The 13,465-nt window shown below is 35.4% G+C and overlaps 1 protein-coding gene across 1 annotated transcript in view; it reads right to left on the bottom strand.

Moving 5' to 3' along the window:
• QRFPR (pyroglutamylated RFamide peptide receptor) overlaps window positions 1–8,921 on the bottom strand; it is a 69,190-nt gene extending 60,269 nt beyond the window's left edge. The window contains exon 1 of the mRNA XM_003772773.2: window positions 7,985–8,921. Coding sequence (XP_003772821.1) covers window positions 7,985–8,324 — 340 coding nt within the window. The 5' untranslated portion in view covers window positions 8,325–8,921. The remainder of the gene's footprint in view (window positions 1–7,984) is intronic.
• Between the last annotated feature and the right edge of the window lie 4,544 nt (window positions 8,922–13,465).

Genomic DNA, 13,465 nt, shown 5'->3' with positions numbered 1-13,465 from the left:
TCCTTATTCCAGGTCCAGAACTCTATCCATTATGCCACCCAGCTGCTCCTACAAGTCAAAATAGTTTTATCAACAAGTCAAGCCAGACTAAGCTTATTTCTTGATTTGGCAGACTTGGTAAATAAGAGAATCGCTATGTCTTAAATGTTGCATTGTTAAATGCAACACATTGAGAGTTCAGAAGCCATTTAATCTTACATTTTCATTTTCACTCCATACTATGAGGCTACCTATCTCCACAATCCTGAATTCTGAAATTCTATCCTGCTTGCAGTTCTCTATCATGCCATCTCCATATGAATCCTCTCAAAAGTATTCTTCATCCTTAAATTGACCTATAATCCATCTACCCCAACAATTCCACCACTCTTAATCTGGTTTCATTCCCTTCCTCACAGGTTTGAACATATTTGTTTTGTGTATAGTATAAAATGTAGTATAAGTAGTACTTTGGGTTTGTCATAAGAGGATCTGAAATCCTAGCAATGCCATACTGCCTTTGTGACCTTGGTTAAATCATCTTTCTTCTCACTGCATTCCTTCATCTGTAAAATAAGGGGTCTGATCTAGATGACCTTTAATTAGTTCTTTCTGATTCTAATCTAAAAGCCTTTCTGACTTAAACTTCTATGATTCTATGAGTTTCTGCCCTCTGATCCCCAGGCTATCCAATTGGGAGAGCTAAAGACTTGCATATGATGTATTTGTTTCTTTTTATCAGGAAATGTGTCTTCATCTGTAAAGGTATTGGTCAAAACAGAGCCAAGAACAGAGACTTGGTGCACTACTTCTAAACTTCTTCCTAAGATGGAATCAACTAACAAACCTCTACTCTATGGGTCTGGTCATTCAAATAGTTCTAAACCCAGCTAACTGGTGCAACATCCATTCTTCATTCCTTAATGTCATATATTAGGATGAGGCTGTCAAATATTTTACTAAGATTCATGAGTACAAAATATTTGACACTGCTCTGATCTTTCTTCCATGTCAATTTATATTTTTAATGATATTAATCTGATATAGCTTGTTTTCAATAAGTCCATGCTGGCTTGCAGCATGACCACTATTTTCCTAAGAGGCTAACAAATCACCATTTTATCTAATCTAGCATTTTTCCAGGGATCAAGTCTACCTATCTGTTCAAAGAAGAGTATATTTCCCCTCTCCCTTTTATTTTTTTTTAATCTGAATGATATTTTTTGCCTATCAAACAGCAGTACTTAGGATTCCTTAAATATGCAATTGTGAAGACAATTGAGAATTCTGGGGGTAGAGCCAAGATAGTGGAAGAAAGCCAGGAAGCTTCTCAAATTCTTCCAGTTTCCCTTGAAAACCACATGAAACCAAACCTTTGAACAGAATCTGACAGAATAAAACCACTCTCCAGCTCAAGATAGACTAGAAACACTTCAAGAAAAGTCAGCTTCACTGGAGTGAAAAGGGTATTCAGCACGGCTTAGATAGACTTTAAGAAAACCAATGAGAAGATCTTTTTTTTATTTAATAGCCTTTTATTTACAGGTTATATGTATGAGTAACTTTACAGCATAAACAATTGCCAAACCTCTTGTTCCAATTTTTCACCCCTTACCCCCCACCCCCTCCCCCAGATGGCAGGATGACCAGTAGATGTTAAATATATTAAAATATAAATTAGATACACAATAAGTATACATGACCAAACTGTTATTTTGCTGTACAAAAAAAAATCAGACTCTGAAATATTGTACAATTCTTAATGACAGCAAATCAGCAACTTAGACCCTCAGTCCTGGTTCAATAGAGAAGTAGATTAGTGGGACAGTCTCCAAGGCCCAGCTCAGAAATGAGGCTGTTTCCTGGAAAAAAACAGGCAAAGGTACCCCCTGAAAATACAAGAAGCTCTTGTACTCAAAGCCAAGGCTCAGAGATGCACAGGAATTTTGAGACAGTGATCTCTTTAGCCCCAGAGCAGAGTCTCACTATAAAAGTAACAAAAGAGGAAATACCAAAACAAAATGAAAGAAAATGAACAAGAAACAGAAAAGAACCTTGACCATAGAAAGCTACTCTGGTGACAGGGCAGAATAAAAAACACCAACTCAGATGAGAGCAAAATATCCATAGAAGAAATCTCAAAGACTGATATGAATTAGCCTCAAGCCCAAAGACATTTCTTGGAAATGCTCACAAAACACTTTAAAAGACAAATAAGAGAAATAGAAAAAAATTGAGAAGGGAAATGAGAGGTATTCAAGTGAGAGTCAACAGCTTGGAAAAGTAAGGAAAAAATTGTCTGAAGGAAACAACTCCTTAAAAAGTTGAATTAACCAAAAGGAAAAAAGATACAAATGCTAAGTGAAGAAAAGAACACATTATAAACTAGAACAAGGCAAATGGAATCTAATGGCATGAAGAATCAAACAAATATACTAAAAAGAATGAAAAAATAGAAGAAAATGTAAAATGCCTTATTAGAAAAACAGCTGATCTAGAAAAATAGAACCAGAAGAGACAATGTAAATATCCAACAAAAAGAGCCTGGATAACATTCTTGAAGAAATCATCAAGGAAAACTGCCCCAATATTCTAGAAACAGAGGGAGAAATACTTATTGAAAGAGTCCATAAATCACCTTTGAAAAGAGATCCCACAAGGAAAACCTCAAAGAAAATTGTTGCAAAACTGCAAAACTACAATCTCAAGGAAAAAATACTACAAGCTGTCAAATAAAAATGATTCAAATATCAAGGAACAACAGTCAGGAAGAGACAGGATAGAAGGCAGGGTAGAAACACTAGGAAAAAGGTAAGAGAAGAGGGAAAGGGTAAAAGAAGATAAGGTAATGGGTGATGTGAGTTAAAATAAAACATTACTAAGAAAAAGGGAGAAGGGTAATAGGAAATAAATGGTTAGGATGGTTAAAAAAACATAACAAAGAACAGGGTGGAAAGAAAGAACAAAAGTATATACATGGAGAAATTAGAATGGAGGAAAATACAGAGCTGGTAATCATAACTGTGAATGGGATGAACTCTCCCATAAAATGGAAGTGAATAGCATAATGGGTTAAAAAAAAGAATCCTACAATATGTTATTTATAAGAAATACATTTGACACAGAGACACACATACAGAAAAAAAGGTAAAAGACTGGAACATAATTTGTTATGCTTCAGGGGAAGTAATAAAATCAGAGATAGCAATTCTGATCACAGATAAAGCAAAAGTAAAAATAGTACATCTTGAAAAAGGGTACTGTAAACAATAAAGTAATCACCATACTAAATATGTATGCACCAAGTGGTAGAACATACAAATTTCTAGAGAATATTTTAAGCCAATTAAGGGAAGAAATAGACAGCAAAACTATACTATTCAGGAACTTCAAATTTCCCTTTTCAGGATGAGATAAATTTCAACACAAAATAAACAGTAAAGAAATTAGAGAAATTAATAGAATCCTAAAAAACCTAGATATGATATATCTGTGGAGAAAATTGAATAGAGATAGAAAGGAATACACCTTTTTCTAGGCAGTAGATGGCACCTATACAAAAAATTGACCATGAACTAGGGCATAAAATACCACCATAAAATGCTAAAAGGTAGAAATAGTAAATGTTTCCTTTTCAGACCACAATGCAATAAAAGTGATATTCAATAAAAGGGCAGGGAAAGATAGACTAAAACTCAATTGGAAATCAAATAATATAACTGTTAAAAAAAAAAAAAAGAGTAGGTCAAACAACAAATCAAAGAACCAATCCATAATTTTATCTAAGAGAATAACAATAATGAGCCAACATACCACAATCTATGGGATGCAGCCAAAGCAGTTCTTGGGGGAAATTTTGCATCTCTAAATATCCATATAAATAAAATAGAGAAAGAGGATAAAAATAGAGAAAGAGAACATGCAACTAAAAAAGTTAGAAAAAAAAAACAAATTTAAAAGCCCCAATTAAATAACAAATTAGAAATTCTGAAACTTAAAGGAGAGATTAATAAAATTGAAATTAAGAAAACTATTAAATTAATAAAAACCAACAAAATAGATTTTAAAAGTAATTTATATATTAAATATAAAAATAATAATTAATCAAATAATTATTATGAATAAAAATAGTAAAAATATAAATTTTAAAATAAATTTTAAAATGTTAATTTGATTAGAAAAAGGAAAGAAAAAAATCACCAACATCAAAAACGAAAACAGTGAACTTACCACCAATGACAAAGAAATTAAAGCAATAATTAGGAACTATTTTGCCCAACTGTATGGCAGCAAGTTTTACAATCTAACCAAAATGGATGAATATTTACAAAATATAAATTGCCCAGATTAAGAGAGGAGGAAATAAATTACTTAAACAGTCCCATTTTAGAACAAGAAATTGAACAAGCTATTAAGGAACTTTCTAGAAAAAAAAAAAAAAACTCTGGGGCTGGATGGATTTACAAGTTCATTGTACCAAACAAGAACAATTAATTCCAATACTATGTAAACTACTTGGAAAAATAGGTAAAAGAGTATTGACAAATTCCTTCCATGAACAAATATAATAATGACATCTAAACCAGGAAGAACCAAAAAAGAAAAAGAAAATTACAGACCAATTTCTCTCATGAATATTGATGCAAAAATGTTAAATAAAATATTAGCAGAGAGATCACAACAACTTATCAGCAGGATAATACAAGATGAAAAAGTAAGATTTATACCAGGAAAGCAGAGCTGGTTCAATATCAGGAAAAGAATTGCCTTAATTGACCATATCAATAACAAAACCAACAGAAATCATATGATGAACTTAATTGATGCAGAAAAAGCTTTTGACAAAATACAGCATCCATTCATATTAAAAAAAAAAATAACACTAGAGATCATAGGGATAAAAGGAGCTTTCCTTAATATAAAAAGCAGTATCTATTTAAAACCAACAGCAAACATTATGTATAATGGAGAGAAGCTGGAAGAATTCTCAGTAAGATCAGAGGTGAAACAATGATGCCCATTATCACCACCATTATTTAACATTGTACTAGAAATCTTGGCTTTAGCAATAAGAAAAATAAATTAATTAAAGGAAATAGAATAGAAAATAAGGAAATAAAACTATCATTTTTTGCAGATGATATGATGATATAATTAGAGAATCCTAGAAAATCATCCCAAAACCTACTAGAAACAATTCACAGCTTAACAAAGTTGCAGGATATAAAATAAACCCACACAAATCATCAGTATTTCTATTTATTACTGACAAAGCCCATCAGCAAAATATAGAAAGAGAAATTCCATTTGAAATTAATGTCTGCAAAATAAAATACTTGGGGGGCTATCCACCAAGATAAACATAGAAACTATACAAACACAATTACAAAACACTTCTCACACAAATAAAGCCAGATTTAAGCAATTGGGAAAAAATTTGATCTACTTGTTCAATGTTATACCAAACTGCCAAAACATAACTTTATAGAACTAGAAAAAAATAACAAAATTCATCTGGAAGAACAAAAGGTCAAGAATATTAAGGGAATTAATGGTAAAAAAAAAAAAAATCAAAGGATGGTGGCTTAGCAGTATCAAACCTAAAACTATATTATAAAGTAGCAGTAATCAAAAATATTTGTTACTGGCTAAGAAATACACAATAATAACAAGAATATACAATGATCAATTGTGAAAGATTTGATTATTCTCAGTGGTTCAGTGATCCAAACCAATCCCAATAGACTTTGGACCAAAATGCCATCTGTATCCAAAAAAAAAGAACTAAGGAGACCGAATATAAATGAACACTTCCTATGTTCAATTCTTTTTTTTCTGTTTTTTTCTCTCCCATAGTTTTTCCCTTTTGCTCTGATTTTTCTCTCCCAATATGATTCATAAAGCCATGTGTAGGGCTTTCTATATGTCTGACACTTTATGAGAATTCATGATGAGAAATGCTCTTCATCTCCACAAAAAGAACCCAAAGTGCAGATTGAAGCATATTTTTTATTTAAATCTGTTTTAACATGGTGTATATGGAAATATGTTTTTTACATTTTCATTTTTTACTGATATATTGCTTGTTTTATCAATGATTGGGGGAGGAAGTAAAAGGAGAGAAAGAATTTGGGACTCGGTTTTTTTAATGAAAGTTAATAGATTTATTTTTTTTAACAAGAAATCCAAGAAAATCCCAATAAAATTTTGATAGAAAATGACATCTGCATCCAGAAAGAGAACCATGAAGATTGAATATAAATCAAAACACATGCTATGTCCACTTTTTTCTGGTTCTTTCTTCTGTCATGGTTTTCCCTTTTTGTCCTGATTTTTCTTTCCCAACATGATTAATAAAGAAATGTGTGTTAAAAAAAAAAAAAAAACAATATACAGGTATGGCCAGAAAAATAAAACAATTATTTTTTAAATGTAAGTATGGAGACTGTAACCATGAAAAGCAAATTTATAATCCAATTCCGAAAGCTTTCATTAAGTCTGTTAGGCACCACAAAAAGCACTGAGTTAAACAGGAAAAACTCTGAAGGTCAAAGTAGGGTATTTCTTGATGTGTTTCAATGGTTCAACTAACAGCCTGGCTCTTTTCATTCATTGTGCTAATTGAAAAACAATGCTTGTTATAAACTCCATGTAGAATAATTCTATCGTGATATTTAAAGAAAGTCAATCATTCCTGCAACCTTAATTTGTGTTCTCACTGTGAGCCTAATAAGTAATGAGTTCTAGAAAACCTTTCAGTACCAAAAGAGATGGCAAACAATCCTTTTAGCACATTTATTAAGTGGAACAGATCCCCTGCCAGATGAAGTTAAATGGAAGTCAAGCATTGTTTAGATAGAAATCTAAAGTTATGAACTAGGGACCAAACTTGAGATTTTTCTGTGGGCAATTACTAAAGGATTAACTAAAATAAAACTCCACAAAACAATCATCCTTTTTCTCGTTCAAGTCTATTAATATGTTGCCAGTTTATTTACTCAGATTTCATGCCTAGCACCAGTCCTATATTCATTTCAGGTACAGAAGATGCCCCAAAAGGGACAAAGGCAGTATTTATACTTGAAAAGGAATGGACTGTAGCCTAACAGGTGCATCCTATTCAAGGCCTACTAACTTTCCTCCTTTTGCCTGTCTCTCCCAGGAGTCTCTAACTAAGTGTACCCAAAATGTCTGTCCTTTAGCACTATCCTTGTTTCTGAAAAGCTGAGGTAGGGAGCTTACACCTTGACCACACCCTTTGAGAGGTGACCTGATGTAATAGGAAGCACACTGCATTGAGAGTCAAAAGAGGTGGATGCAAATCTTAGTCCTTTCCCCTTATTGATTTATATTTAACCTTAAGCAAGTCATTTGATGTCTCTTGCCTTAGTTCCTTCCACTGAAAATCTCTACTATCTGCCAACTTTAACTTCCATTATTTTAAATACTAGTTGCCAAATTCTGGGCTCTTTCTCCCTACCTATTTGGCTAAGATGTAACTGAAAATGAAAGGAAGGTAATCTGGTCATATTTCTCCTGTCTGGTTCTTGCTTAGGGCTTCTTGGCTAATGCATAGGGAAGCAGGAGAGCCCAGTGCAGTCGATAGATCGTTGGACTCAGTCAGAAATCCTGGGTTTCAAACCCTTAGCAGAGATCCAATCTAGAATAAATAGCTGCAGCTCTCAGCCTCGTGTCCTCCTCCAAATAATGGGATATGATAAGCTTTCATTCGTGTCTTCCAACTTCAAGAGGAAAGTACTTTGCAAACCTTAAAATGCTAAAGAAACGGGAGTCACCGTCATTCATGGGGAAGTGTACCTGCCAGTAGAGACGAAAGGCTATCCAAAATGCAGAGGTGAAAATGAAATTCTAATACCATCAGAAAAATCCCCAAGAAAGAGAAAGGGGAGGAAAGATCTGGGAATGGATTGGAAGAAAAGGATAGGGGTGGTTTTAGTGGAGGGAAGGAGAAGAGAAAAGAGATAAAGCACAGAGTCAAGCTTACCACCTAGCCAGTCGCTGGAGATATTCTGAAGCATGGTGACCGGGATGCAGAAAAAGGTAATGAACAGGTCGCTGAGTGCCAGTGAACCGATGAAGATGTTGGTGACCTTCCGCATAGCCTTGCTTCGGGTTACCACATAGAGTACCAGGCCGTTGCCGAAAAGTGCCAAGACAAAGATGAGCACAGAGATGAGTACGAAGGCTAGTTTGGCAGCGCCAGGCAGCTCGGGACTGTAGACTAGGGGTCGCAGCCCGTATAGGGAGATGAATTGCTCCCGACTCATGTTGTGCTCCCGCAGGAGCCGAGCTAACTGCTCCGAGGTGATGTTGAGGGACTGCATGGCGCGCAGGGAAAAGTACAACAATGGACTAAAGAAGTAGGTACAAGATTCTGGGCCCGCACCTAAAACTTCAAGAGCTGTCCAGGGTCCCGAGGCTGTGGTCACTTGCTCGAACTAAGAGTGCAGACAGCGTAGTGGAGTGGGCTGAAGCGGGTCTGCGAAGGTGCGTTTGGGTGCACCACTGTGCAAGGGAAAAGCTGGGAAGCCCGTGCAGAGGCGGTGGGGATCTGCAAAAACTGGAGAGCTTCCACTGCCCTCCTAGCAGCTGGGGCCTGACCTGCAGGGAGCGGTTCCTTCTCGGCTCCTGCTCTGTGGTCTGAGTTCCACTGTTCACACTACTGAGGGAGCAAGAGGATCAACGCAGGTCCTCGACTAGAAGCTTATCGCACAGTAAAACCTTACAAGTGATCTAGTCCAACGTTCTCATTTGACAAGAAACAGGCGGGGCCATATCAAATGACTTCTCCGAGGTAACTAGCTCGACTAGAGTCGGGACTCTCCAAATGCAGTTTTCTTTCCACTGCACCTCACAAGACGGGGGAAAAGCGACAGAGAAAAGGAAAGGGGAGTGCCTCCAAACGAAGAGAAAAGAGAAGCAGTTACAAGGCTCGCAAGGACTAGAACCAAGAGAATTTTCAAGCTCAGAGAAACTTCTCTCTTGCGTGAGGGTCTACGAGATGCAAAGGAAATCAGGCAAAGATTCTTCTAAACTCAAATCAGCTTGCGAGGAGAAAGCTTCATGGCCGGCTTCCCAGCCGGGATTCAGCTTCACATCCTTTTCAGCTTCTGTCCCTCCGTACGGGATTCCAAATGCCTAAAGGAAAGAAGATGCAGGAGCACAATGAGGACCCCTTGCCCAGAGCACCTGCTTCTGGACTCCAAAGTCACCAGAGGGTGGAGCGGGGAGCAGGTTTTCATGTCGACAGCTCTCCAATCAAAACGCACAAAGCGCCAGGGCTCCCCACCAACAAGCCCAGAAGGGCTGGATTTCCCAATTCGCGCGGATTCACCCTCACGCTGATTGTAGGCGTTCCCTGGATTTTCTTGGGATCAGCGACTGTCATTCAATTTCTTTATTTTAGTGGCGAGGAAACTGAGGCCCAGACTGGAAAGGGAACTTGTCTAAAAGGGGAAATTCAATCCAGATTGAGTCCTCAACCCCACATACAGAATTTTCCCTCTATATCTGTGATTTCCTCAACTGAGAACTTTTTTCTATTCCTGCTAAATGAATAATTCAAAATAAAACAAAACACTAATCCTCTCTACCAACTTGTAATCACATATATTTAGAACTTAAAGGAATCTTACAAGGGTCATGTGGTTCAATTCCCCCCTTTTATATATGAGGAACTGGGCAAAGAGAGAGTAAATGATTTGCTCAGGATCACAAAGTTAATTAGTTTATGTCAGGATATGAACCCAAGTTATCCTGATTCACAATGCAGTGTTCCATTCCACAAAGTTTTAGGTAGTAGATTTTTTTTTCTTAATTTATGGAATAAAATAAATACTTCCATGATGTATAATAATTAGTAGCAGTAGTAGTAAGAGACAATTGCACATGAAACTGAAAATCTATCCTATACAACTTGCTATTAATCATCACGTAGAAGAAATTGACTTGCCCATCATTAATAGTTCCTATAGGACAGAGGGGGAATTCTTTCTCCAGGAACAGCTCCCTGTCTCCTGGGGTTCCCTGACACAAGGAGTAGGCATACGCATATCATTGGTAAGTAGGCAAACTTTTAATATTAAAACAATGGCAGAGAACTTAGCCATTACTGTCCCCTGCTGATTGACATACACGAGGCTCTTCATCAGCCTGAAAGTCTGTTCCAGTAGGATATTTAGAGCATGCAATACATGGCAAAAGAGAAAATCTTTTGAGAAAGTCTTAAACCACCAATTTGGTAAGTTAAAATTGTGGTTGGAAGTGGGAAGAGAGTACTTAAGGTAAGTTTTTTTTTTTTTTTTTTTTTTTTTTTTTTTTTTAAGACAGTCATCTAGATGGGTTGGGAAAGAACCTTGCTTAGTAGGGTAATGTGCCATTTCCACAGCACTGAGAAACAAGAACCTCTTAATGAATTCCCACTTCAGTTTTGGAGATTCAAGGGAAGAAAATGCCTCCAAAATGTTTTCATAACTTTTTCTGGGGAACTAGCTTTTATAAATCTCAAATTATATTACAAAACTGTTGCTTCTAAACTACCTGGTAGTAGGAAAATATTAGAATAGGACATAAGTGAAGTGGATTAGAATAAGAAGATTTAGAAGCAAAAACACTTATTGAACAATGGCTCAATAACTATAAGAATGAAAACCATGGGGGTGAATCTTGTTTATTTAGTGAAAACTGCTGGGGAAATGAAAAAGTAGTTTGTGGGAAATGAATACACACAAATACCATAATCAATTCCAAATGGATAAATGATCTAAACATTGAGACACATTTTATTTTTTTAAAAGAGGAAAATTGAAGATTATTTCTTTAACAATAGTGGATAAAGGAAGATATGTTTAAACAATTGTCCTGTAAAGAAATTTTAAAGGACAAGAGAGATAGTTTCTATGAAAATTTTTTAAAGTTTTTTTTATAAATAAAAACATTGCAGTCAGAATAGGAAAGAACAGATTAGAAATTATTCTTTGTATTTAATATATCTAACAAAAGCATGAAATTCAAAATTTATAAGTAATTGAAATATAGCAACTGAAATATGCCCATATTCTGGACTTTCCTTAAAATAGCTACCTGAAGTTTAAAGTTCTTTCTGAATCTACATGCCCTCAGTAAGATTGTTCATTAATATATTTATTTTTTCTCCAATCAACCAAAGGATGTGATTAATGTGGAATAATATATTCTAAAGTCTCTTCCAAGTCGATTGGCCTTGTTTTTCTACAGATAAATAGTGAAACTCTCCTTGAAACTTCCAATACTTAGTCTAGGTGGCTAAGGCAACTTCTTAGTTGCCTTAGTTATAAATGCCAATCTAAGAGAAGTCAAGACCTCTTCCCTCTAGCTTTACAAGTATGCCAACAAGTAAACTGCATTCATATGAATTAACGCTATCTTCTTGATGACTATCTTTTCTATGTTTCCTTTTTAACCTATTTCTCATTTCATTCCCAAAGTGTCAAACCTGAATCACTTGGCTGGGCTCGGTCTGGTCTGGTCCATAATAATTCATTCGAAGCAAAAGATTTCATAACATGGTATAATAAGATTTTCAATCAAAGATTCCCACATGAACCTAGGGCACAATCTCCCACAAATATACACAGCTCGGTAGAGATAGAAAACATGAAAGGAATCACATATGAAGGCCCCACATGAGGGGAATATTAAAGACCTGGGGGAGAAGGGAACTCATATCTCATACTACATACCTTTGTTATATTCTGTTTTTGTCTTGGAGATAGTCTCACTACTAGGCCTGCTCCTCAATGACTATGGCTTTTCTTCTTGAAATTTTTTCTACTGTGCTCTATGGGTCTCCACCCATATCTCTCCATCATTACAATTGCTGGACACATTGTTGTCAAGTTTGTATCTCCTTCTTGATTCTTAAATGTCTCTGGTCCTACCTTCATTGAGCACACTGGACTGCTAAGACCTATTGGACTGTGCTAGACATTGGTCCAGTAATGGCTGAGTATGTGATTTCTGCTACTATCCTGCTACTTCCTGCTACTATCTTCTGCCTTTATGTCTTCAGACTGCCATCTCAATGTCAGTCCACTAGGATATAGAGATTAGGGCTTCTCACTGTTATGCTTTTAATTATAATTTTTTTTATTTCCAAAATACATGCAAAGATATTCACCTTTCCAAAACTTTGCATTCCAAAATTTTCTCCCTTCTTTCCCTCCACCTTCCTCCACTAGACAGCAAATAATTTAATATAGGTTAAACGTGTGCAATTTTTCTATACATATTTCCACTGTTACCATGTTGAACAAGAAAAATCGTATCAAAAGGAGAAAAAAATGAGAAAGAAAATAAAAACCAGCAAACAACAAAAAAGGGGAAAATACGATGTTATGGACCATATTCAATCCCCACAGTCCTTTTTTTGGATGCAAATAGATCTCTCCAATATATGTCTATTGGCTTTAATCACCTTATTCCTGAAAAAATCACATCCATCAAAGTTGATCATCACATAATCTTATTGTTGCTGTGTACAATGTTCTCTTGGTTCCACTCACTCCATTTAGTATCAGTTCATGTAAGTCTCTCCATGCCTGTCTGAACTCATTCTGCTAATCATTCCTTATAGAACAATATTCCATAACATTCATATGCCATAACTTATTCATCCATTTCCCAACTGATAGTCATCCACTCAGTTTCCAATTCCTTACCACTAAAAAAAGGGCTGCTACAAACATTTTTGCCCATTTAGGTCCTTTTCCCTTCTGTATGATCTTTTTGGTATACAGACCAGTAGAGATGCTGCTGGATCAAAGGGTATGCAAAGTATAGTTCCAAAATGCTCTCCAAAATGGTTACATCAGTTCCCAATTCCTACAACAATGTATTAGTGTCCAACTTTTCCCACATCCCAGGAGGTTTATTCAAGACCATTGCACCCAGATTAAAAAAAAAAAAAAAAAAACCCTAGCAGAGACAAAATCAATCAAAGGTTAGTTTTTTTTTTCTTTTCTTTAAAATTTATTTAAAATCAAAGAAATTTTGGTTTTTAGAATCACCTGATCATAGCTTTTCTTTCAAATTACCTTAATAATGATGACAATTTTAAGAATATTGATGAGTTTTGCATATGTATAAACAATTTGACTTCCATAATGCCTTTTAATTAGTCTTTAATGATTTTTTTTCTTTTCAACCTTGCTATCTCTAAGGAAAACTTTTACTATGGATAAGAATCTAATTAAAGATTAGGGACTCATATGTACTTCTGAGATCCTTTCTGACTTTCCAAAATCCCTTCTGTCTTAGCTTACAAATGAATTTGTCAAAACAAAAAGTAAGCTAAGAAGGCCAAGTCAATTCTGTCTATCTGCATTCCTGATTGTATTATGCACATAAGTCAATTGCAAAGCCTCATTGTTTTCACGTCCTATTTTGGCTATTGACAAAGCTCAGCTTTCCTGAATAAAAATATTTG

Source organism: Sarcophilus harrisii, chromosome 6, assembly GCF_902635505.1.
Source record: "Sarcophilus harrisii chromosome 6, mSarHar1.11, whole genome shotgun sequence".
Lineage (NCBI taxonomy): Eukaryota > Metazoa > Chordata > Mammalia > Dasyuromorphia > Dasyuridae > Sarcophilus > Sarcophilus harrisii.
Note: the sequence above shows the minus strand (reverse complement) of the source record. Positions and strands in the feature narration are given on the sequence as shown.